Genomic DNA, 23,256 nt, shown 5'->3' on the forward strand with positions numbered 1-23,256 from the left:
TGGAGAACATCCACCCTGAATTAACAAATTAGACACAGCTGAGGAGAAAATTTTCAATAAGGAAGGGCAGAGGGTGCCTGGAGAACACCGCTTGCCAGCCATAACCCGCGTGGAACCACCAATGTGCCTTGCAGTGAGTGGCAGGCTCCCAGATGTCTGCAGGGAGCGCACACCACACTGGGCCTCCTCGCCAGCCTGCTGGGACCCAGCGTCCTAGGATCCAGCTCCAAGACCCGCAGCGGGTGCAAGGCAGGGGGAATCCTGTGCCCACTCCTTGCCTCGACTCCAGAACCATGCTGCTAGCCTGACCTGGAGCCACCTGGTGCCTGCTCCGCCCAAGCCCTGGGACTTGCTGCCAGGGCCATCTGCAGCAACCCAATGCACACCTCACTCCAGGAGACAGGAGAACACGGACTGAGCGACCAGGGCAACCCGCCCCCCTCCACACTGAGGAGGGGTGAACTGGAGCAACCCAGCACGCGTCTCACTCCAGACTACAAGAAAAGGAAGACTGTGAGACCCAGAGCAACCTGTGCTGCTCAGGCCCAGGGGCTTGCTGGTGGGCAAACTGGAATAACCCAGCACACGCCTCACTCAGGTCACAGGGGAGCTCTGTGTGACCCAGAACAACCCACACCTGCTTCTCCCCGGCCCCTGGGACAGCCCTGCAGGGACTACCTGGAGCAATGCAGCACACAACTCACTCTGGGCCAAAGGAGAGCGCTGCTGAGGCAACCTGGAACAAGCCAGTGTGCTCAGCCAGGGGCCACAGGACTTCTCAGCCAGAGGGACCTTAAGGTGCCACCCTGCCATGGGTGCCGGGACTGCACAGTGAATGCATACCAGAGAGATATGGGTCCTCACAGGGAGTCTCACACCAGAGGAACAGTGCACACATTCCCACCACCCCGAGCATCTGAAGCAGACAACTGAGAGATCAGATCCATTAGAGCAGAGACAATAAAGGCATGAGATTCAATGCAAACCCAGGGCTAATGATTTCTGGACAATTTCCCTGATAGGGTCATCAACCTCTCAAACCCCAAGCAGGGTGCGCAGGGCCAGAGAGAAAGAGCAAAAATGGAGAGAGAAAGAAACAACCCCACAAGGAAAGAAAAGGAGGAAGCATCAGAAAAGGTGCTGGCTTCATACAAAGAGCTTGGAAGTGTTGAGGATGTTAGCATCTATGTTCATCAGAGATATTGGCCTGTAGTTCTCTTTCTTTGTAATACCTTTATCTTGTTTTGGGATTAGGGGGGTGAGGGAATGCGTTGGGGGTAGGGGTGGCCGGGGAGAGGTCAATGGGGGAAAAAGGAGACATATGTAATACTATATGTACTACTTTAAATAATAAAGAATTTTTTAAAAATCTCTACAGGTTTAAGTGTTTCTTCTGTTGACAATAAATAGAACTAAACAAATGGCACTATGCATTATATATTGGATTTCCTACTTATATTTCCAACAGTTATTGAGCTTCTGACAGAGGAAGTTTGAATATTCTTCTTTTTTTTTTTTACAATTCCAGACTTTACTGCCAAAAAAGCACCAGATATGTATACACATTTAGGATTACCAATGAGTATCATAACCACAAATCCATCCAGCATAATTTGCCTTTAGCCCTAGTTTGTATTTGTAGCCTTTAAAATTCTTCAACATACTCAGTGGCTAAAATTAAGTTTGAGTTACCTGTGGAATATATTTTATGTATCATGGATTCAGCATGTGTATGGAAGGGAAGTGAGTGGGAAGATTAACCAAAGAACTTACAGGCATATATGCATAACCCATGGACACAGAAAATAGTGTGGTGAAGGCCTGGGTTGGGGGTGAGGGTGGTTAATGGGGGGAAAAGGAGGATATCTGTAAGACTTTCAATAATAGAGAAAAAAATTAAATAAATAAATAATTTAGAAAATAGCATGATAAACTGCAATTTATATTTTTATTAGAAAAAAATTATTACACTGAAGAAAAAAACAAAATACTAAATATGGTATATCTGATGAAGAGATCGCCCCCATGTGGTGAAGTCAAGCAGATCCTGCATGCCTCAGGTAACCACCTAACCTGCTTTATGGCTGGCATTTTTATAATGTCATGGGGCTCATCCTGTGCCCATTGAAACCATTACTAATTGATTTAGCCTTAAAATCTATTTCAGAACAACATTCTAAGAAGCCGCATACATTCAGTTGTGTCTGGCACTTAAGATAAAATTTTAGTTCCTTTAGTTAGCCACAGATTTATTTAGGTAAAACACCCAAAGGTAATGAGAATCAGATTCACCAAGAACTAGTAAGACTCGTGTTCAAAGTCAAGTCTCTGATTTCATATTACATTAATTTTCTTTACATTTTACTAATTCTGTGTTAATCATTTGTCCAAAAAGCAGGCTAGGAAGACAACTTAATTCTGCAACAGTATCACATCACCAACTTTATTCCCTCTTTCTGTCTGCCTCTCTGTCTCTCTCTCACACACACACATCGTGCTTGAGCATCATTTCACTGGGGAACTCTTGGCTTGTTACCTGTAGCTTATACCTATCAAGACAATCCAGTGATATTTATTTTATCATCACTCCATCTTCATACAAATAGAGTAATGCAATTTGTAGCACTGACTGGCAATATGCATAGTTTATGGATGCTGAGGATTTTGCATCCCAAAGTAAAATTGAAAAAATATGTATAAGTATATATTTGTCAATGTGACTAATTAGGTAGCTGGCAGTGTTTTGAAAGTGAATTTGTAATTAGAAATCATGAATAACTGATAGTATCAAGACTATCATTAGGTCAGTGGAGGTTGAAACAGTGCTGAGACATCAAAAAACAGAGTTACGGGACTTGAAATTCAAAGGAAAGCTGTGATTGGTCACTGAATTGATTACCTGTTATAGAAATTAAGCACCAAAAGTTGAGAGCTTGAGATAAAGTGGGAATATTAGCAATATTAATAATAATGATGGTGCCTGGCCATGGTGACTCAGTGGTTGAGCATCAACCTATGATCTAGGAGATCACGATTGGATTCCCGGTAAGGGCATATGCCCGGATTGGGGGCTCGATCCCTGATTGTGCAGGAGGCAGCCAATCGATGATTCTTCCTCATTCATTCTCTCTCTCTCTCTCTCTCTCTCTCTCTCTCTCTCTCTCTCTCTCTTCCTTCCTCTTTGAAATCAATTATATATATTGATGATGTTGGTTACAGCTTCTGTTTAATGAGTATCCATTATATGTCAAACAATGATAAAGTACTTCCAAGAATGCATTTTAGTTCTCATAATAGTCTCACAAGGCAGATATTATTTGTCTTATTTTATAGACCAGAAAACTAGGGTATAAAGTTTACGTAGTTCACTTGGAGTCACAGAGCTAGAATGATCTGATGCCAATGTAACTTATTGCCCTCACTGAACAATAAAATGGATAGAAAAATCCTAGGAAAAAACTTAGTAGGATTATGGGAAAAATACATTTCAGTCATCTACATTTTAATAAGAAAGTGTTTTGGCAAGGTAATAACATAGCAGGGTAATAATAAGGACAAGCTAAATTATTCTGCAATAACAATCTCCAAACCTCAGTACTTGAAACTAAAAAATTTCTCCTTATACTACATATTCACTATGGGTCAACTTGAAGTTCTGTTCCATATTGTTCTCACTGAGGGATCCAAATTGAAGGAACTCATATTGATGGAAAAGGCAACATTTGGAACATTACCAGTGGTCACAACAGAAAGATAAGAGTGGTGGGTGAATTATCTGAAGCTTCCAACCAGAGGTAACACATGCTATGTCTTACTCATATTTAATTGGCCAAAGCAAGTCACTAAATTCAAGGGCTGGAAAGCAGAACTTTATATGGGACCCGGAGGAGGAATGAAAACATAATGCTAGACGTTACTGATGGCTAACACATGTATTCCTTGCTTAATTGATAGATGCCAGCTGCCAACAGGATAAAATCCAAGCACGTTTATTTGTCTTAGAAAACCCTCTATGGTGTGACCTCTGAGTACCTGCCATACCTCATCTCCCATCACCTCCCACAGGAACCGATAATTATACTCCAAAAGTATCAAGCTATGTCATGCCCAGCTATTTGTACATGATGTACAGTTTGCTTGGAATTTTTATTCCACCTCTGTCTGCCTGGTGAATTCCTACCCTTCTTTCATGGTCCAGCACAGGGTTTCTCTGACCTATAAAGTTTTATCAGCCTACTCCATGCCTAATCCACACTCACCCTGGCCCTCCTTCTAGTCTATTTTCATCAAGCAGCATCATATTTGTTTATATATGTCTCATCTACTAGACTGTAGATGCTCTGAGTGCAATATCTCTAGATTATTGCTAGTACTCAATGTTTGGTTGAAGGAACAAATTATCTGCATTTTAATAAGGGATACCAAGATTAGCAAACAAGAATACAATATGAGTATTAAACTCATCAATAAACCAGGGAATGTTTGAAAAAATATATAGGACAGCAAGGGATAGGCATATGAACACTAGCTTTTTATTCTTTACTGATAAAAGTAACATTTCTTCTAAATAACTCTTCTTTAATCCACCTGGTTATTTTAAATTGAAGTGGAAGGTCACATATATGTAAAACAGTTTGGAAGGCTTTTCAAAACTACCTTTATCTCGTAGAGACCTCTCCTTGGAAAATATGATGTGTCAAGTTTCCCTTAAAATAATTTGTTAAGAATCACTACTGTGATGAGCAATGCATTTTCTCATTTAGTAGTGTTTACTTTCCATAGCAACCCTGAAGATAAGTATATAATTTTTCCCACTTTACAGAGGAGGGAAGAGGTTCAGAGAATTTTTGTGTCTGGCACGTGGCTGAAATGGGATTCAAACTCAAGATGTTTAATGATGAAACCATGCTATCAATAATACCATTTATGCAATTAATGTAATAGTGAATACATTTATTATACTCATGCAATTATGGAAGTTGATATCTAATAAATCACCCTTCCCTGTGTTTTATTATGGTCTTCTCTTCACAAAGTTTTTATCCAAAGAGCACTAATAACATAAACTTCAGGCTTTCTCACTTCTGTAGGTGATTATTGGGGACTCATAAATTTTGCTAAAATTGTACTTCACAAACAGCTGCTGTTTTTGCCAAAGTTTAGGGCCTGCTTTGGGCCTGGTACTTTATGGTGGTTACACACCCAGAAATCATATTACCATCTCACTTACCCCAACTGACATGTCACGGGGTAGAACATGTCCTTGAATTCTTTGGTACTTTTGACAATTAAAGGAAAAAAGCAATGCATTTGTTTCCTAGGAACTTCTACCAAGAATGTCCTAATAGCACAATGGAACTTCCAGAGAGTTATTTTAAAAAAACAAAACATTTTGTTAAATGCCCACATTTAGCCCCAGGCCAGGTTTTCACAATTATTTCTTCTGGACTCAAATTGTATCCATTTATGCCAACAGAATTTTTATCTGAAGGCTCATCTAATCATTGAATCTAGGTTAGTTCTATGAAGTAACTATGAAATACCGAACTAGGAATTTCATTCTATCATCCAACATAAAATGATTCTATATTCTTTTACAGACATATTTTTATATAGAAGTATTAGAAGTGTTTTCAAAAATTCTACTTACAATGGAGATTTTACTTATTTCAGCTTTCAGTGATATACCAGGCTTAGAATTTATGTTAAGGTTCCAAGCATATGCAATTGTTATTTTCGACAAGAAAATCCCATGAGCAAATAAGTGACAGGACTGTTCAGTAAATTTTACCCTCCAGAGAAATCAGGATAGCTAATGACTAAAGGAGTGCCCAAGTGGGTTAGTTCTGCTGACCTTGCAACCACACAGGTCATGGTGTTTCAAAATCACTTCCCACAAATTGTTTTATTCCTGCTGGTTTTTAAGAGAGTCATTTCAGTCCAACCTAGCACTTATTCAAAGTCTGGGCTTAGACAGATAACCCAACCTCAGACAGTTTGCAAATCATTGCACAATGTTTACACACAGACTACTTTTGTCTTCTTTATAGAGATTAATTGCCAATTTTGTGAATCGTTCTCAGTAATACTTTTTTATCCATTCAGACCTTCTGTGTTTGCCAAAGTTTAGGGCCTACTTTGGGCCTAGTACTTTATGGTGGTTACACACTCAGAAAACAGATTAGAATTTACTTTGTAGAATTTTCAATGACTTTCTCTCAAGTTATTATTATTTTTAGAAATCTTTACCCAATAAATGACAACATGAGAAACTGATTTTTTCTCAATAAAATAGGCATGACAACATAAAGGAATATTTAATAATAAATTATCAATAAACATTAAGTTTCTTCAATCCCTATGTATGGATGTTTACAACCGGATACAAAAAGAAAAAAAGAAAAATACATTTGCAGAAATGTAGGTTTATATCCATTAGATCCATATCAAAAATCATTCAATTCCCTAAGTGGGATTTTTTTTAAATGTGCACATACATGCAAATGCAAACATTAAGGTTATGGAATAGGTCTGTGAGAAATTATGTATTTCAGTATAGTGTGGTTGTTAAAGAGAGAATTTTGGAGTTGTAGAAACCTTGGTTCAGATCCTGGCTCTGGAACTCTTTAATGACATATCCTTGGGGAGATTTCTGAACCAATGATCCATATGTTATTGACCTATAAGATGAGAATATCAATATCTAAAACCTCAAGTTTGCAAAAAAGATTAACACAATTAATCTTGAATTGATTTGAATTGAATTGATTTATATAAATAAAGCACTTACTGTATGTAATACCTTACACAATCTACAAGTTAGTAAACAATATTTTTATTCTAGTTAATATCATCATTCAGAAATAGATGCTGAATGTGATGTTTTACAGAAGTTAGCAAATAAATGTTTATATGTTTGGCATACACATTCATACATGGAAAAAGAGAAAATGCAAGTGCAAAAATATGCTTTAGAAGATAATAACACATACATTTAGAAATTTGATGAGGCATCTAATGTAGTCATGAATTTAATTTCAGAAGGAAAGATGAACCCTTTGTAAATAGTATTAGCATTTGACAAAACAGAAATTGACTGTTAATTTATAAATGTTTTTGGCTACTAAATCTAAAATATCCAATGAAGCAAATACTTTATAAATACACAATATTGGTTTTTCCATAGTTTCTACATTTTTGAAAGCAGCCCTAAGGAAGAAAGTTGTCCGTGACACTGGTTCGTTAGTTCTTGGAGACTAATACTGTGATTGTTTTTGCAGGTGGAAGACCTTCTCAGAAAAGGAATAAGAGAAAATAAACTTCCTTCACTGAAATGTGACCAGAACAATAAACACTGTTATTGGGTGACCTTCGTGGTTGGTAATCTCAGCTGAGGGCACTTCAACTGTAGACTGGAACAATAATCCTGAGTATACCAGTATTCTCTTATATCAGAATGAGTTTTTTAAAGCCATTAAAAAAGCAGAAACAAATTGTCTGGCTCAACATCTTAGGAAACTCCCAAATAATCTAAGGCAAGCCTCTCAAGATTCAGAAATAGGAAGATATTGATTATAACAGAATATCTGTCAGAGATTATATAATTTAAGATGCCTGTGACTCAAACAAATGAGAGAAAATTTAATCAAGAAAATTATTACATGTATTTAATGTATCTCAAAAGAACATGGAAAAAACTTATCTAATATGTGTTCCTGTGTAACGCATAGAAATTGGTGTTGAAATAAATTTTTACTTTGGAAAAAGAGCTGTGTTCCAATGTGAACCCTACCACTAAAGAACGATGCCACCTTGGGCAAATTATTTAACCTTTTTGAGTATCAGTTTCCTTTAAGTATAATGATGATACTGATACATTACAGATTCTTATGAGAATCAATTGAAAAAAAATGTATTTAGAGAATATAGCTGAGAACCTGGTATATGGCACTAAACAAATGTCAGTTTCCCATTTCTCAAAATACCTACATTCTCAGCCTAAATTGACAGATTTATGACATTACATGAGATGCATCAATAAAATACTTTTGACCAGGGCAATAAAACTATATGATTCAACCATTATCCATTATGTAAAGGCATTAATTTATGGAGCTGCACTTTGACATTCAATCTTTAAATATTTAGATATATTAAAAGCCAGTTGTTAAACAGTTGGTCAATTGGACATGGACCTTGGTGGGAGTATTTCCACTATAGAAATTGGGAGATACTACAAATAAGTGTTTTTGTTTATTTGTCAGAGATCTTGTTTACTAGTGCATGCCTGACTAAAATAAAGGATAAAATTTGAGAAAAATAGAGATTGGTGGAATCAAGTGAATTCTGCTTAATAAAATGTTAAAATTAATATTTTTGAAATTTTCAAGAATATTTTTAATTGAAGAACTAATTGACATCTTTAATTTTGGTTCAAGGGCCTACCTCTACCCAAGTACTCTGTGGACCTAATACTAATATCACACAGTTTCTTTGCTTTTCACTTTTGTCCTGAATCAAATGCCATTCAATTTACCATGTTTCCCATGTTGATCTTTGTAAGAATGGATATTTCTTTGTATTTATGCTTCATTCTTTCATTCATTCAACAAATATTCAGTGCCAATCTTGTACTAGACTGAGATGTACAAGGTGCCTACAGTGTAATGCTTAATGTAACTAACATGGGAACTTTTTATATGCTGGGAGTATTAATTATTATCAACAGTCCCATGAGGTTATCACCATTACAGAAAAGTAAATTGAGCTTCAGAGAGGTTTAAAATTTGACACAATTCAAGAGTTTGCAGCTGGCAGTTAGGGTTAGAGCCAGGCCCAATGCTCTTAATGTCAATGTTATACAGCCCCCTTTGAATGAAGATAAGTTTTTAAAAGATACTTAGAAAATGAATGCAATAAAGTGGGAGGGTTTTCTGATAATTTTTGAAAATTAAATTTCCATAGGTCTAGTTTATCCTGCTCCTAACTTGATATCTTGGTTTTTATTCCATAAATGTAGGCAGTGCTAAACTTCCTGGTGTGGTCTGTTCTCTCTCTCTGTCTCTCTCTCTTTCTCTTGCAATTTGGTAAAAAATGCTATGAAATGACTTGGTAGAGGATCAAGTTTCTAAATCATTCTATAAAGTGAATAACCAGCAAAAATCTCCTACCATGTACTCTATATGTAGGGCCTTAGGGATTTCCTGTCTAAGCATTTTATGCCAATTGGATCTTATTCAATATACGTCTAATTACTACAATATATAATAAACAAAATGAGCATCACCTTGGAATGGAGGGGAAGGAAGCAGGAACAGGCAAAGAAAGAAGTCCAACTGCAGTGTAGTCAACAAAGGCTAGAGTCAATTGCACAGAAAATCCTGGAGCTGGGATGGTGAGAGGCCTGGTCTTAGTGAATTAGTTAGTGAGAGGGTGTTCCTGGCCTGCGAAGGGAGCATGCCCTTAGGAGGGGCAAGGAGGCAAATCCTCAGGAGGCTGTGCTGGCTGCACTACCAGCAACTGGGGTTTAAGTCCTTCATTCCCGAATGGAGCTTTGGTTGGAGAATCATCACTACAGGGACGGATACAGAATTTGAAAAAGGAGAGTTAAAAACCAAAGATGACTTTTTTCCGTCACTAACTCCAGAGTTTAGGGTGATATGAATATGGGTGACCGACTGACCAACACTGGGAATTTAGACAATTACTCCCAAAGTGGAGCAGGGTGACAGAGTAATGTATAGCAGCCCTTTCACCCATATTTGTGTCTAGAACCTGACCTGATTATATTGAATAACCTTCAGCATACAGTTCCCCTTTATAGCATCATTTTTCGTAAACTTCAGATAATTTCCTAATTCTGATCTTTCTGTCTGCCAGTCTAGCTTCCATTTCTGTCCTTGACACAAAGGGCAGGTTTGACATTGAGCCTATTTTCCAAGCAACAAATATCAGTTCCCCTTTCACTAGTAAAACAGCATCAGGGGGAAAAATGTAGACATTTCTAAAACTGCTAAGGTACAGATTAAGACGTTACAAATATAGAACCACATAATTACAAATGACCACTCCTTTTTACCACATTCGTCATGTAATTCCACCAAAAGTGAGGTAACAGATTCTAACATAGAAAAGTATTTCAATCAAGCTAGTTGTTTAATTTGGGGGGGGGGGGATATAAAAGACATTTCATTAACAATATGTCTACATGACTGGGTGAATTTCTAGAAAGAAGATTAATTATATTAAACAATATAAAATCTGATCTCGAACACTCCAATGACTTTCAATATTTGTCAGTGCTGTAAGTTACTTTTAATCTCATTATGTAAATGTATCTTTGGAATTTCCAAGTAAGAACAGCTATATAAATAGTTGAGTGTGATTATGGGCCAGGAACTGGAGATAAAAAGTGGACAAAACAAAGAGTCTTCACTAATGGAGTTATATTTTATATTCTAGTGGTAGAAGGTAACAAAAATTATTATAAATAATGCTAACCAAATAAATAAAAAATTATATCAATTGTGAGACCTTAACACAAGCTTTACAGAACATCTAAGCGGGGTTATATGTACAGTGATCAGAGAGCGCGCTTTCCAGACATAGAGCTTAATGAACGAGGGCCTGAGTGAAAAGCAGGGAAGTAGGAGCACGAGCTAGCTCACTAAGGGCTTTGTAAACCAGGTTAGGTAGAAGTAAAGAAAAAGAAACAGAGTGGCAGATAAAAGAGAAAAAATAGTAAATCAATAGATGGAAGAAGGGAAGGAGAAAGAAAGAGGGGAAGGAGAAAGGAAAACAAGATAGAAAAATGTGTGAGCAATAAAAGGCCATTGCAATTAGAAACCATAAAATCTTATTGTGGAAATAAACTTAATGTAACAAGATGAAAAACAAAAGACAATCCACAGAATTCGGAGGGAGAGCTAAGGCAGACTGGCCTGGGGTACTACTGCTCTCCCTGACTGGGACATATACAAGAGTCCCATGACCACAGCAAGGCCTTGGCTAGATGTACGAGAAGGACAAAGCCAGAAATCAGCCAAAAACACTTATCTTAAATCAAGTTATTAGAAATATAAGATTTTGATTAAAATGGAGATGTTTCTGGAAGGTTATCGTACAAAAACCTGATTGCGGCCAAACTCTGATCACAGCTCAAGAAGAAACAGATATAAGGATCATACAGTAGTGGGTTTGAAACTCACAAAGAGCAAAGGGTACAAACAAATACTATAAAGTTTCAGGAGAAAGAAAAAAAAGAAACATTTCAGGTCAGGTGACAAAAGAAGTGAATAGGCCCAGACCAGGATGGGTTGTATTTGAGAAGATGCATTTGCGCCTCTCATTGAATGCTCTGGAGGCCCCACTTCAGGGAATCACAGGCAGTTGATAGTTTGTAGCCCAAGCCTAGTTTTGTGGGCTGGCCTCTCTCAATTTCCCTGAAACTTATGGGTACTTTTGTGAAAGGAGGAGGAATGTATTACTTTCATTTTCTTAATACTCTCTATTCCTGAACAATTTACTCCTGGATATTATACTTTATAGTCATGACTCACATTCACATACAAATCTCAAACATAATAAAGTTAGACTCATATAATCAAGCTAGATCCATTAAGCTAGGACATATTGTCTTTGTGGACATGTAATGATTAATATCCAGAAATGTACACTTATTTAACAGAAGGGGGCACTTTAGCAGAGTTTCATAGAATTTAAAAGTGAACACTTTATGTGCCAAAATATATTTTATTAAGAACTTGCTTATTCTCTTTATTTACTGTACAAGTCATGAAAAAAGTAATTGTTAAACTCAGAAAATCTATTACTTTCATTGAGTTGATATTCATTATTCAACTCTGGCAACTTATGAAAGCCTTCATTTCTATCATTTATAATTTTTATCTGTTAACTGTCTTTGAAGTTGTTCTGTGTCTCTTTCCCCTCTGGTTAGGCAACTTGGAGCTTTAGAAAAATTATTTGATTAAGAATCAAAAGACCTGCATACTAGCCATAATGCTGCATATTTTTTAACAGTGTGTTTGAGGGGGGACAGTAATTTTCATGAATTCAGAGACCACGTCTGTTTAATTGATACTAAATTCTCAGTGCTTAGCAAAGATGTGGACTGTTGAAGCTGCATAATAGCTATTAGTTGTATGGATGAATGAGTGAATGAATGAAGTCACTGAGCCTTTTGTGCCTCAGCTTTCTCACTGAAATGTGGAAGTGATATATATATATTTTTTTCTGCCTACCTTTATATGTAATTATAAGTTCCTGAAAAAAATAAAACACATATGTAAGAAAATTATTTTTATTATAAGCTATGCTAAAATTCAATTTGACTTTCCTGATTCACAGAATATTGGTCTACTTCACAATAGTTCTCTGTGAGCCTCTTAATTTTTCAAGTTAGTTGAAGGGAAAAAAAAGTAGTGATAACATTTTGAAAGGACTCACCTATAAGCCATTGTTGCTTTTTCGTCATTTATGTTATTGGAACAAAGCACATAATCCATGTGTACTTGGCATTGATATGTGTTTTTGTACATTTAGGTAAATGAAGGGTGTCTGATGTTCTAGTAACTGAACTAAAACAAAATAATGAAGGTACAGTGACAATGCCTAGTTCAGGATTTCCTCATCTTAAGGCTTCCGCGCCTTAATCCATACAGACTGACATTGCTCTGGATCGGTAACCTTTTTTGTCCCCTGAATGACCGGACTCATTTACTTAATTTCCCAGTGGGTATACCTACTAGGTGACTGACATGGGATAGGAAAATAAGTCCAACATAGCTGAATAGGAGAAATATATAGACAATGCAATGTAATATTGCTTCTTCCTCTCCCACCCAGAGATAACTTTGCCTCCAATGACACAGGGAGTTAGAAACTATCAGATAGGAAAGCATAGCCTGTTCTTTCACCACGTTAACTTGAAAAAAAGCAGTTTCAACTGCTTTTCTTTAGAATATTCAAATAATAGGGGGGAAATGAAATTTTCTTCCAACTACCTTCAGATTTGAGGAATATATCTAAGTGAAACTATCCATCATCAGGATAATTTTCACATTGACTATTTTGTCTCTGTAATATAATTCCTAAATTTTTCTGTGCTTAGTCCTGACAACTTTCTGGTTCAGAGTGAAGTTAGCTGTCGAAGACTCTGCACAATGCCATAAAAATCTCAGGAGACTGAGTTTATGGCATACTAATTTTTTTATTTTGTCATATATTTTATTTATACATATGTCATCAACCCCGTGGGTATATTGTCTTTAATTTGATGATATTCAGAATAGACCATGGTCATTAATTATAAATATGTATAATTAGGCAATATAGCAACATGTACCATGTCCACCACTCAACTCATCTACTGGGTTTTCCAGGCAACAATTTGTTACATTAATCACCCAGCTATAGCTAAATCAGCCATCAGCATCTAGAGTGGTCTACTTAGCCAATCTAAAAATATAACATTCATAAATCTTGGGGAAGTTCCTTTCTAACAGATATATGATCCTAGTAGTAGCTTTTCTTCTTTAGTAAAAAAAAAAAAAGTTTTGTTATTTTAACTAATTTTTTTTGTCCTTTTGGTTTTTTAGGCTATACAACAAATGCTATCATCATTTTAGTACTAAAAAGCCATGTAAGTTCTAAGAAGTATATCATTCTACTGAGAAAAAACAAACTTATTTAAAGGCAATAACTTTGTTTTCCTACATGATAAGGCCACCATTAGTTGTTTCTAGATGAAATTAGCCAAAGAAATCTTCCACAATAGAAATTAATTGATAATACATTATCATAACACTTATGATCCTGGACTATCAGAATGGGGTCAATAATAACAGCAAAGAAAAACAAGGCAAATAAACTCAAACCTCACTTTATAAAAAAAATTGAAATAGCATGATGAACAGGTAATAACACTTAGTTGTATTTTGAATATTAAAATCATATTTAGCAAAAAGTATTTTTAAAGTGCAAAACACTCACCACTATCTTTTTAAATAAAAGCCATCATGCTTTCTATTTATGAAATTATTTATCCTAAACATTCGATCACATGAGGATATACATGTCATAGACACATAGAGATTTGGCTTTTTATTTTTTTTTTTTTTAGCATTTCATTCCATTAATAGAAAGATATTTACTGATTTTTTTTTTTTAACATTGAACCTAAATGAAATTAGCTCATATTTACTCAGTTCAGGATTGAAGAACCAAAGAATCTTTACCATCCCTAAGTAGGTTTTGAATTTTTGTCCTTTAGACCTCTGCCTTATGTCTAATAATCTATATTTTACTCTTAAAATAAATATCTGCCATTAATCTTTGACCTTCATTAAGGCTTTCAAAGTTATTCTATTATGGTATCCATTTTCAAGATGATTTTTTAAAAAGGAGCAGAATGAAATTATTCCAAAAGATTTAGTCATAACCAAAGCAGAAACCAGGAATGATCATAAGAAAACATTTCTCAGAGGATAATTTAATGGCATTACTAAAAGTGTGGGAATCCATTTACCACCTAGATGATTAGGAAAGGGGTTATTAGCTAAGCCATTGTCTAAAACCCACTGAATCACTGGCCCTTTTGAAAAATAATTGGTCCCTTTTTTCTAAAGACGGGTTTTAAAATATAAGGGATGTTCTAAGCAGTAGAGCTAAAAGATAAAAGGAACACAGACCCTGCATGGATCTAGTATCTCTTCATAGGCTAAGGAGTGAGGTAAGATATCAAATCTTCACTTTCATAATATTAAAACCAAACTCAGTCAATCCTACAGGGTAGCCTACCAAGGTCACCCTTACTACTTGTGTAGATCAGTGATTTGAAGTAGGGCATGGTTTTCACATTTGGAGGATAAGGCATAATATACTACCATGGGTAGCACTGTAAATCAATATCGCAGCTTAATTTTATAAGCTTTTTTCCTGAGTTACAAAACTATGGACTCAGTTTTTTAGTGTTCATGTATACTTAATGTTATTAGACTTTTCAATGAAAATTATTTGTTATTAAACTGTTACTGTCAAATCTTTTTTGTAGTATTTTTACTACTACATTGAATAGACATTAAAATTGTTTTTATAATAAGGACCCAGTCATAGGCTCTCCCATGGTCAAAGGGACTCACTCCTTTCTATGTAGAACAGCTCAAAGCATCAGGCCATCTTGTTTATAACTCATTCAACTGCATCATATGCCACTAAATGAGTCATTTGGTCAAGCTAAAAGGATGCGCTAACAATTTTGGTTTGTCTCTCTGAGAGAAAATAATAATATATATTATAGATATTTATGTTTTATATTAAATCTTAATATACAGGCAAATACTGTAAAATTCAACCAACTACTCTCCTAATTGAAAAATACCAACTAATTATTATCATGATTTTTATGTAGTATTTTTAAAGCTAAATTTCACTTTTTTTTTCCTAGGTATTTCATCTGAAAATGAAAACCATAATTCTCTTTGGGCTACTGGGAGCCACGCTATCAGCCCCGGTAAGTGATTTCATAGTACAGCTGAAATCACTGTGTAAAACCTTTAACAAATCCCAAATCCTTCTTTTATCTTTTTTTTTTTTTTTTAGATTATCCCACAGCGCCTTTTGTCTGCAAGCCACAGCAATGAGGTTAGTTTAGATACTTAAAATAACCTCCTCCTTTTTGTTTGTTTGTTTTTTGAAAGTCGAATGGGGAAGAGATAAAAGCCAAAAATTCAAAATCTAGTTAGAGGCATTAAAGATTCGTTGTTTCTTCAGTGCTCTCATATCCATATGCATTTCCAGTGTTCATGCATGTTTTCTATACCAGGTTCTTTCTAAAATATTATTTCACCATTACTTAAAAGCAATGAAAACATTTTGTGTATCTTTTTAATAGCACCTAATACAGATGGACATAGGTGTTAGGACATCAAATGACTAATGAAATCATTTGGAATGGGCTAAAGTTGTACAATCCCGTACACAGCAAGGGAGAGGTAGTTAAATCCCAACCTCTAATCACTGTAATTTAGTATAAGCTTAGTGAGAAAACATCTCACCTCTAACAGGAACCTAAGATTAGTCAGCTCTGACTTGTGCTCTATTTGTAGTAAACACTGATCTTAATAATTTTACTGTGTGGTAATGTTATTTTCATATTCTTTCCTTTTCTAGTTACTGCTGAGTCTTAATAATGCTCAACTTCAGCCACTACAACTTCAGGTATCTCTATCTCAATAATTATTTTAAGAATATTTTTCTACCTTTCATTTCTTATTATGGCACTTTTTATGAGAACAAGATGTTTTCTGATGCCATTTCTGAAATTTCCATTTCTAAAGTTATGAATTTGTCCCATACATTCTAATTACCATTTGTTTGAACACTAAGTAAAAACTATAATCTGATTAGCGCTTATATTTTGAGAACTTGGTACATGCCAGACACAGATTCTCATAGCTATGAGATCATTAAAATTAACTATTTTACAAAAAGTCATACTCAGCTACTGGGTTAAAAAATAGATTCAAACCCAGTCTGGCAACTCAGAAACTATACTCTTTATTGACCTCATTCTGCCCCATATTTCTCTAGATCGTTGGAAATTTAGCATCGTTCATGCTATTTGCATGGCTCATAATGTGCTAAGATGCTATCTTTTTCTAATAATGCAGCAATGGAAATATAGAAATTGTTTGCCCGCTCAGGACTGATTTTCAATGGTTTCTGAAATGAAAAAGAAAACCTTCCTTTTTTTTTCTTTTATTTCCTTCCAGAGCCCATTTAATTCATGGATTCCTCCTTTCTCTGGGATTCTACAACAGCAGCAAGCTCAAATTCCAGGACTCTCCCCATTCTCCTTAGCAACTCTAGACCAGGTTGCTAGACTGTTCCCAAATCAGATAACTTTCCCAGGACAGGTCAGCTTTGCCCAGGGAAACCAGGTGGGACAACTGGACCCCTCACAGCCTCAAGCACCAGTGCAGACCCACCAGGGCCCTAATAATGTAAGTCAGACCTCTTCAATCTTGAGATAATGTGCATTGAATGTAAAAACAAATATGAATCAGCTTTAAAATAAGGCAACAGTTATTGAGCAAGAATTCTTCCCCACAATATGTTTCTACCATCACAGGAAGTTCCTTATCTTTTCTGATTCCTAACAAGAAAAATATCATTTAAACCAGCTATTGTATGATAATAGCCACAAATAAAAAATGTTAAAACATGTGTTAGAAAATATAATTGGGGGGGGGCAATTTGCCTTAATGATAATGCATATAATAGATGACCTTTTACTGTCATAGAAGTCTGCTAATATATAAATTTGTATGGAGGGATTGAGAAAAAAAGAGAGAACATGGATATGGACAACAGCGTGGTGACTGCAGGGGTGGAGGGGGATGGGTGGAGATGGTAGAGGGCATAGAGGGAATAAAAGTTGATGAAAAATTAAATGTAATTACATTTTTTTAAAAAGTCAAGTAAAACTTTTTTATGATTTCTTTTTTGGCAGGCGATGCCCTATGTGTTCTCCTTTAAAATGCCTGAAGAGCAAGCCCAGGTAAATAAATAAGATATCATCACTCCTATGGCTACTAACGCTTGCCATTGAATGAATGCTTTCTTTTATATTTGTAGCTCTGACTCCTGTAGCAGGGCTATAAAAACCCATCCAATGATATCACTGTCTGGATGCTGCTATCGCTGGGTTGGCATCAGTTTGTTAATGTCGGACTCACTCAATAACTCCTGAAGAAAGACCAGCTAAGAAGAGTCCTCAGGACTCCTGAGTTCCTAGGGCACTACCATGTTAGGAATAAAGGAGCTCACTAAACCCTCGCTTATGTCCTTTCTGCATCTGAAGTGCTGGCAGTTTGGAAAAACTCGAGAGAAATAACATGGGTGGACTTTGCCCAACCCTAAATTTTGTTTCAGAGGAAAATGTATTAAATTGATAAAATATGACATAATGATATAATGTAGAGATAAGAAACACTTGCCCCCCTTATTTGACAATTACGAAGTTCTGGTCAAAACATTTCCAGGTTCTTGCATATTTTTAATTTAATTCCATATTACAATCAAATGGTGATGATTTTCATGAAATAGGAAAATCTTAAAAATATGAAGGCCAACTAGTAGAATCATTAGATTAATATGGAAAATCCTCTCAGGAGTAGGCTAATTCTATAATATCCTGGGTTCAAAGAAAGAGAGATATAGGTGAATTATATTATTCACCACCAGAGTACTGAGCATTTATAAAAATTTACACCACTTGACTACACTGTAATCATAATTATGTAATTTTGTCCTACCCCATAAGAAACCAAAAGTTACTTCTAGACATTATCTCATTGTATGCCATAGCATTTAGAGTTAGATACATGATGCAGAATTACTTCATTTTAAAGACCAGGAAAGTAAGTCTTAATGAGATTAAATTCCCAATCCTAATGAAACTAAATAGCAGAGTTGAAACAGAATTCTTCACCTTTTCTTTAACTACTAAAACAGTGTTTTTCTGCCCTGGCTTTGCATTAGAATCTCTGGTAGTAATTCTGAAAATTACAAATGCCTAGACCAGTGGTCAGCAAACTCATTAGTCAACAGAGCCAAATATCAACAGTACAATGATTGAAATTTCTTTTGAGAGACAAATTTTTTCAACTTAAACTATATAGGTAGGTACATTGTTATTAACTTAATTAGGGTACTCCTAAGGCTAAGGAAGAGCCACACTCAAGGGGACAAAGAGCCGCATGTGGCTCGCAAGCCGCAGTTTGCCGACCACAGGGACCCTTCCCTTACCTAATGGATCAAAACCTCATGAGTAGATCCCAAATATGATTAATTATTAAAATGCTCAACAGGTGATGTTGATTTTAGACAGGATTAAGAAACATTGCACAAAATAAATTTTTCAAGCCACAGTTGTTGTTTTTTACCTCTTATGTATGATCTAGGCTGTATTTAATGTATTTAATGAAATACATTAAATAAGGAAACAAAACATCATATAAAACTTTATGTATGGCCAAAACCGGTTTGGCTCTGTGGATAGAGCGTCGGCTTGTGGACTGAAAGGTCCCAGGTTCGATTCCAGTCAAGGGCATGTACCTGGGTTGCGGGCACATCCCCAGTAGGAGATGTGCAGGAGGCAGCTGATCGATGTTCCTCTCTCATCGATGTTTCTAACTCTCTATCTCTCTCCCTTCCTCTCTGTAAAAAATCAATAAAATATATTTAAAAAACAAAAACAAAAAAAAAACTTTATGTATGTACTACGATTCCCATTTTTAATAAACATATGCATGTATAGACACACAGGCATAAGTGGAAGCCAAAACTTGATTATGTGGATGGTGAAGTTACAGGTGATTTTATTTGTTCCTTATCTCAGGATTCTCAAAACATTCTAAAATGCATATAGATTATTTTAATTAAACTGTCAATTATTAAGGGCAATATATTCCTGACATTATATTCATTATGGTAAAACGCTAGCACCATGTTCTGCAGAATGATGACTTTCCCAAAAAATAAGGGAAATGCTAGATAGGCTATCCTCTTCTTAGATATTTGCAAAGTAATTTGTGCATAAAGTATAAAATTTGTACATAAAGCCCAAGGTGTGCTTTTACAAAAGCCTATTATTTAATTGAACACAATCCGTCCTAAATGTGTTTGACCAAACAACCTTGAAACAAAGTCCAATCCAGTATCACGTGCAATACAAGTTGTTCCTAAAGTTTAGGAAGAAATGCTTTTGTGTCCTTTTTTTATAAAATTGCTAAATATGAGTAAGTTTTAAAATAATATTGACATTCGAAGAATTTTTTTTTAAAAGGACTATGCTGATTCATTTCTGTTTACAACTAGATGCTTCAATACTATCCGGTTTACATGCTCCTTCCCTGGGAACAATCTCAGCAAACGGTCCCAGAGTTACCTCCACAAACAGGACAGCAGCAATTTGAGGAGCAGGTACTGCAACCATTTGATTTCAAGCTAACTAGATCTAGTTCCATCTGAGAAAGGAGAAGATCAGGCAAATTTTAAGAGGAAAGAATAGCTAAGTACATTTAGTGAAAAAAAAACTCAATAGCTTGAACTGTGGTGATCATAAAAGAATTTGGGGTTTTTTTCCTAAAGTACCACTAATTTGGAAATGTTCTAAGACTGGATTTTAAAATCATGAGATCAGTGAGTGGATTTAATAAAATCAGAGGGAAAAAACTACATCATCTTGGAAAACGAAGTTTTCTAAAACCAGGTCTCAGGGTGTATGGGGAAGGCAACCAATCGATGTGTCTCTCTCACATCAATGTTTCTCTCTCTCTCTCTCTCTCTCTCTCTCTCTCTCTCTCTCTCTCTCTATATATATATATATATATATATATATATATATCCCTCCCTCCCTTCCTCATTCTCTCCTCCTTCCTCCTCCCTCCTTTTCATTCTCCCTAAAAATCAATGGAAAAAATTATCCTTGGGTGAGGATGAACAAAAAATAAAATTGAAAAATGAAAATAGCTACCATAATAAAAGCTACTTTGTTCACCAGATCTTGCAATACACTTAGATAACATCACACTAAGTTTTGTGAACCTGCAATACATTTTTAGAATTCTAATATAAATTCAGGTGGCTCATAATAACTAGATATCTTTTCATTAGAATGGGGGAAAATAATATTTTACACCACTCTAAAACTTGCCAAACCAAATTAGAGAAAACTGAAAATTATGCTTTGACTGATAGTAGTAATTCTAACTGTCATGCTAAATTAGAAGAAGGAAAAGTTTTAACTTAGAAATCATATGCTATTGAAAGGATGTTTAGTAATTTAACATTTTTTGCCACCTAGAACATATGAACGTTCAAAAAAGCATTTAGTATAATATAAATGTACATATATTTTAGTCCTGGCCAGTGTTGCTCAGTTGGTTGAGCATCGTTCCCTGCACCAAAGGTCACTGGTTTGATTCCCAATTAGGGCACATGCCCAGGTTATGGGCTTAAGCCCTAGGTGGGTGTGTATGGGAGGCAGCCAATCGATGTTTCTCTCTCACATTGATGTTTCCCTCTCCATTCCTTTCTCTGAAAAAAAAATCAATGATATATATATATGTATATATATATATAATTTTTGTAACCATTAACACAAAATTATGACAAAAACATCAGAATCTAATGCATTTTTTCAAAAATCTGACAGATGCCATTCTATACACAATTTGGATATATCCCACAACAAGTTGAACCTGTAAGTAAATGCATACTTTTTCATGTTAAAAAAAAAAACTACCTTTTAAAACTACTTGCTTCAAAATTTGTTAAATCTATACGTGCCCTGCAGCCAAATACCTTAGCTGAACAAAGTTGGATTTATCTATTTATTGCAATAAGGGAGGACACACACCTGGGAAACTGTGCAGTGTCCTAACAGGAAGGTATTGAAATGACTTCATATAGGATTTGGGGTTGTCAGGTGATTTGGGACAAGTTCAAAGAGTGCTGGTTCACCCTGGTTCTATGATTGGGTAACAATGATTCTTATTTTAAAGGAGCAAGGCCAGGCCATGCTGGTAAAAAAGCCAGAGTTACTCAGATTAGCCAGGATGTGAGGGTTTTTATGTCTCACGCTGTAATCTTGTTTTAGACAAGATGACAAAGCAGTCTTGTTTTTGTCACTTCATTGTATTCAGAGGCAAATTTGTCCCAGGTTGGTGCTCTGTAGGGATTGCTAATATTCAATAGAACACCAAGGCTGGCCCAGCAGAGAATGGTGGGGAAGGAGCTCCTGAGAACGCAGGCAGGGTTATACCGTCAGGCCAGTTTCCCTGTGTTGGGAGCTGCTTCTCTCTTTCTCAAATCAAAATGATTATTTTTGTGTATAAGAAACTAATTTAAGAAGTTGGGAAGTGTTTAACTGCTTTTGATCCAAAACAACGTATTTTAGAAATTAAGAATTTAGACTTTTATAAACTTTCCAATTTTCCAGGTTAGACCAGGAGGACAGAAGCAACTAGCCTTTGATGCCATCATAGGCACGGGTCCTGAAACTGCTGCAATGGTAAGATTCCTTACCACACTTCACTAGATGCGTGCAATCAGCAACTTACAACCTACAGTTTACTGCACTATTGTTTATTTTAATGAAAACTTTATTATTATTATTATTATTCCATCAACAATTAGATCTTTGGCCAGTCAAGATTCAATTTACTCAGTTCATCAAATACTTATTGAGGGGCTATTATAGGTCAGATATTCTCCTATGTACACTCATTTAAACAAGTATCAAGAGACATCCACGTTTGCACAGTCTTTCTAAAGGATAGATTATAATCTAGAAAATATTAAAGGCATTTTCTTCTTAAATTAATTCCTTGCCTTGCATCTCAATTCTGTTGCTTTATATTCTTCCCAATTTGACTTTGTACTTTAACCTGAAAACACTTTGTTTTCTTTCTCATTCTCTATAGCCAGCAGAAGGAGTGATGCCATATTTACAAAACAAAATGATAAACTTTAAGCATGCCAGTAGAGGAATTGTCGTTCCTCCAACTTCACAAAAACCCAGCACAACAAATGCTTTTGCTTCTGCTATAGACCCAACTATTACCCCAGAGCCCATGGAAGAGAAGGTAGAGTAATCAAAGATTCATTTTATATAAGAAATTATTGTCTAATAGAAAATATAACTTAGTGCTTAATTTATAGGAAACTTATGAAAATAATTAGTTAATGGTATAGTAGGATATGTGGTCTTGACCTTGAATGAGGAGGCCTATAATTGCTTACTGATAATTAATCAGAATATAATTTAATTTTGATCTATAAGAAATTTTCACGAATGTCCTTTTTTATTTTTTCCATTAGGCCAAGACTAGTAGCCTAAAGGAACCATAAGACGTTGTTCTAATAATGCAGAATTTTTGGTAGGTATTTACTAAGACACCTGCATAAGTACTACGACATATCCTAAATTCAAAGAGGAAAAAAAGAAGAAAACCTGTCAGGGGAACAATCAAAGAGGTCTTACAAAACAAACAAAAAAGTTAGTGCTTATATATTCCTACAAAGCTAATAATCATTATGGGATGTTAGCAATTTTTTTAACCAAAATAAATTTTGAGAAGCATGTATATCTATACCACAAACTCTGAAAACACAAATAATAAATATACTAGGTCCATATAAAAGTCATTCTACGGACACTATTTACAGTCA

General features: G+C 35.6%; 1 protein-coding gene across 1 annotated transcript; it reads left to right on the forward strand.

Annotated features, from left to right (window-relative positions):
• The first annotated feature begins 15,478 nt into the window (after positions 1-15,478).
• Positions 15,479-22,679, forward strand: ODAM (odontogenic, ameloblast associated). The gene is made up of 9 exons (XM_036328391.1): positions 15,479-15,529; positions 15,619-15,660; positions 16,189-16,236; positions 16,791-17,021; positions 17,531-17,578; positions 19,900-20,004; positions 21,239-21,286; positions 22,025-22,096; positions 22,509-22,679. The coding sequence occupies exons 1-9, from the start codon at positions 15,479-15,481 to the stop codon at positions 22,677-22,679; spliced, it is 816 nt and encodes a 271-aa protein (XP_036184284.1).
• Positions 22,680-23,256: the final 577 nt, after the last annotated feature.

The sequence above is a fragment of the Myotis myotis genome, unplaced genomic scaffold (genome assembly GCF_014108235.1).
Source record: "Myotis myotis isolate mMyoMyo1 unplaced genomic scaffold, mMyoMyo1.p scaffold_m19_p_1, whole genome shotgun sequence".
Classification (NCBI taxonomy): domain Eukaryota; kingdom Metazoa; phylum Chordata; class Mammalia; order Chiroptera; family Vespertilionidae; genus Myotis; species Myotis myotis.

Bases quoted from the DNA above. Each gene is read 5' to 3' on its own strand.
- ODAM (XM_036328391.1), top strand. From the start codon at position 15,479: ATGAAAACCATAATTCTCTTTGGGCTACTGGGAGCCACGCTATCAGCC. The intron at 16,237-16,790 runs GTATCTCTATCT...ATTTCCTTCCAG, and splicing joins TTCAGCCACTACAACTTCAG to AGCCCATTTAATTCATGGAT. The intron at 20,005-21,238 runs GTACTGCAACCA...AAAATCTGACAG, and splicing joins AGCAGCAATTTGAGGAGCAG to ATGCCATTCTATACACAATT.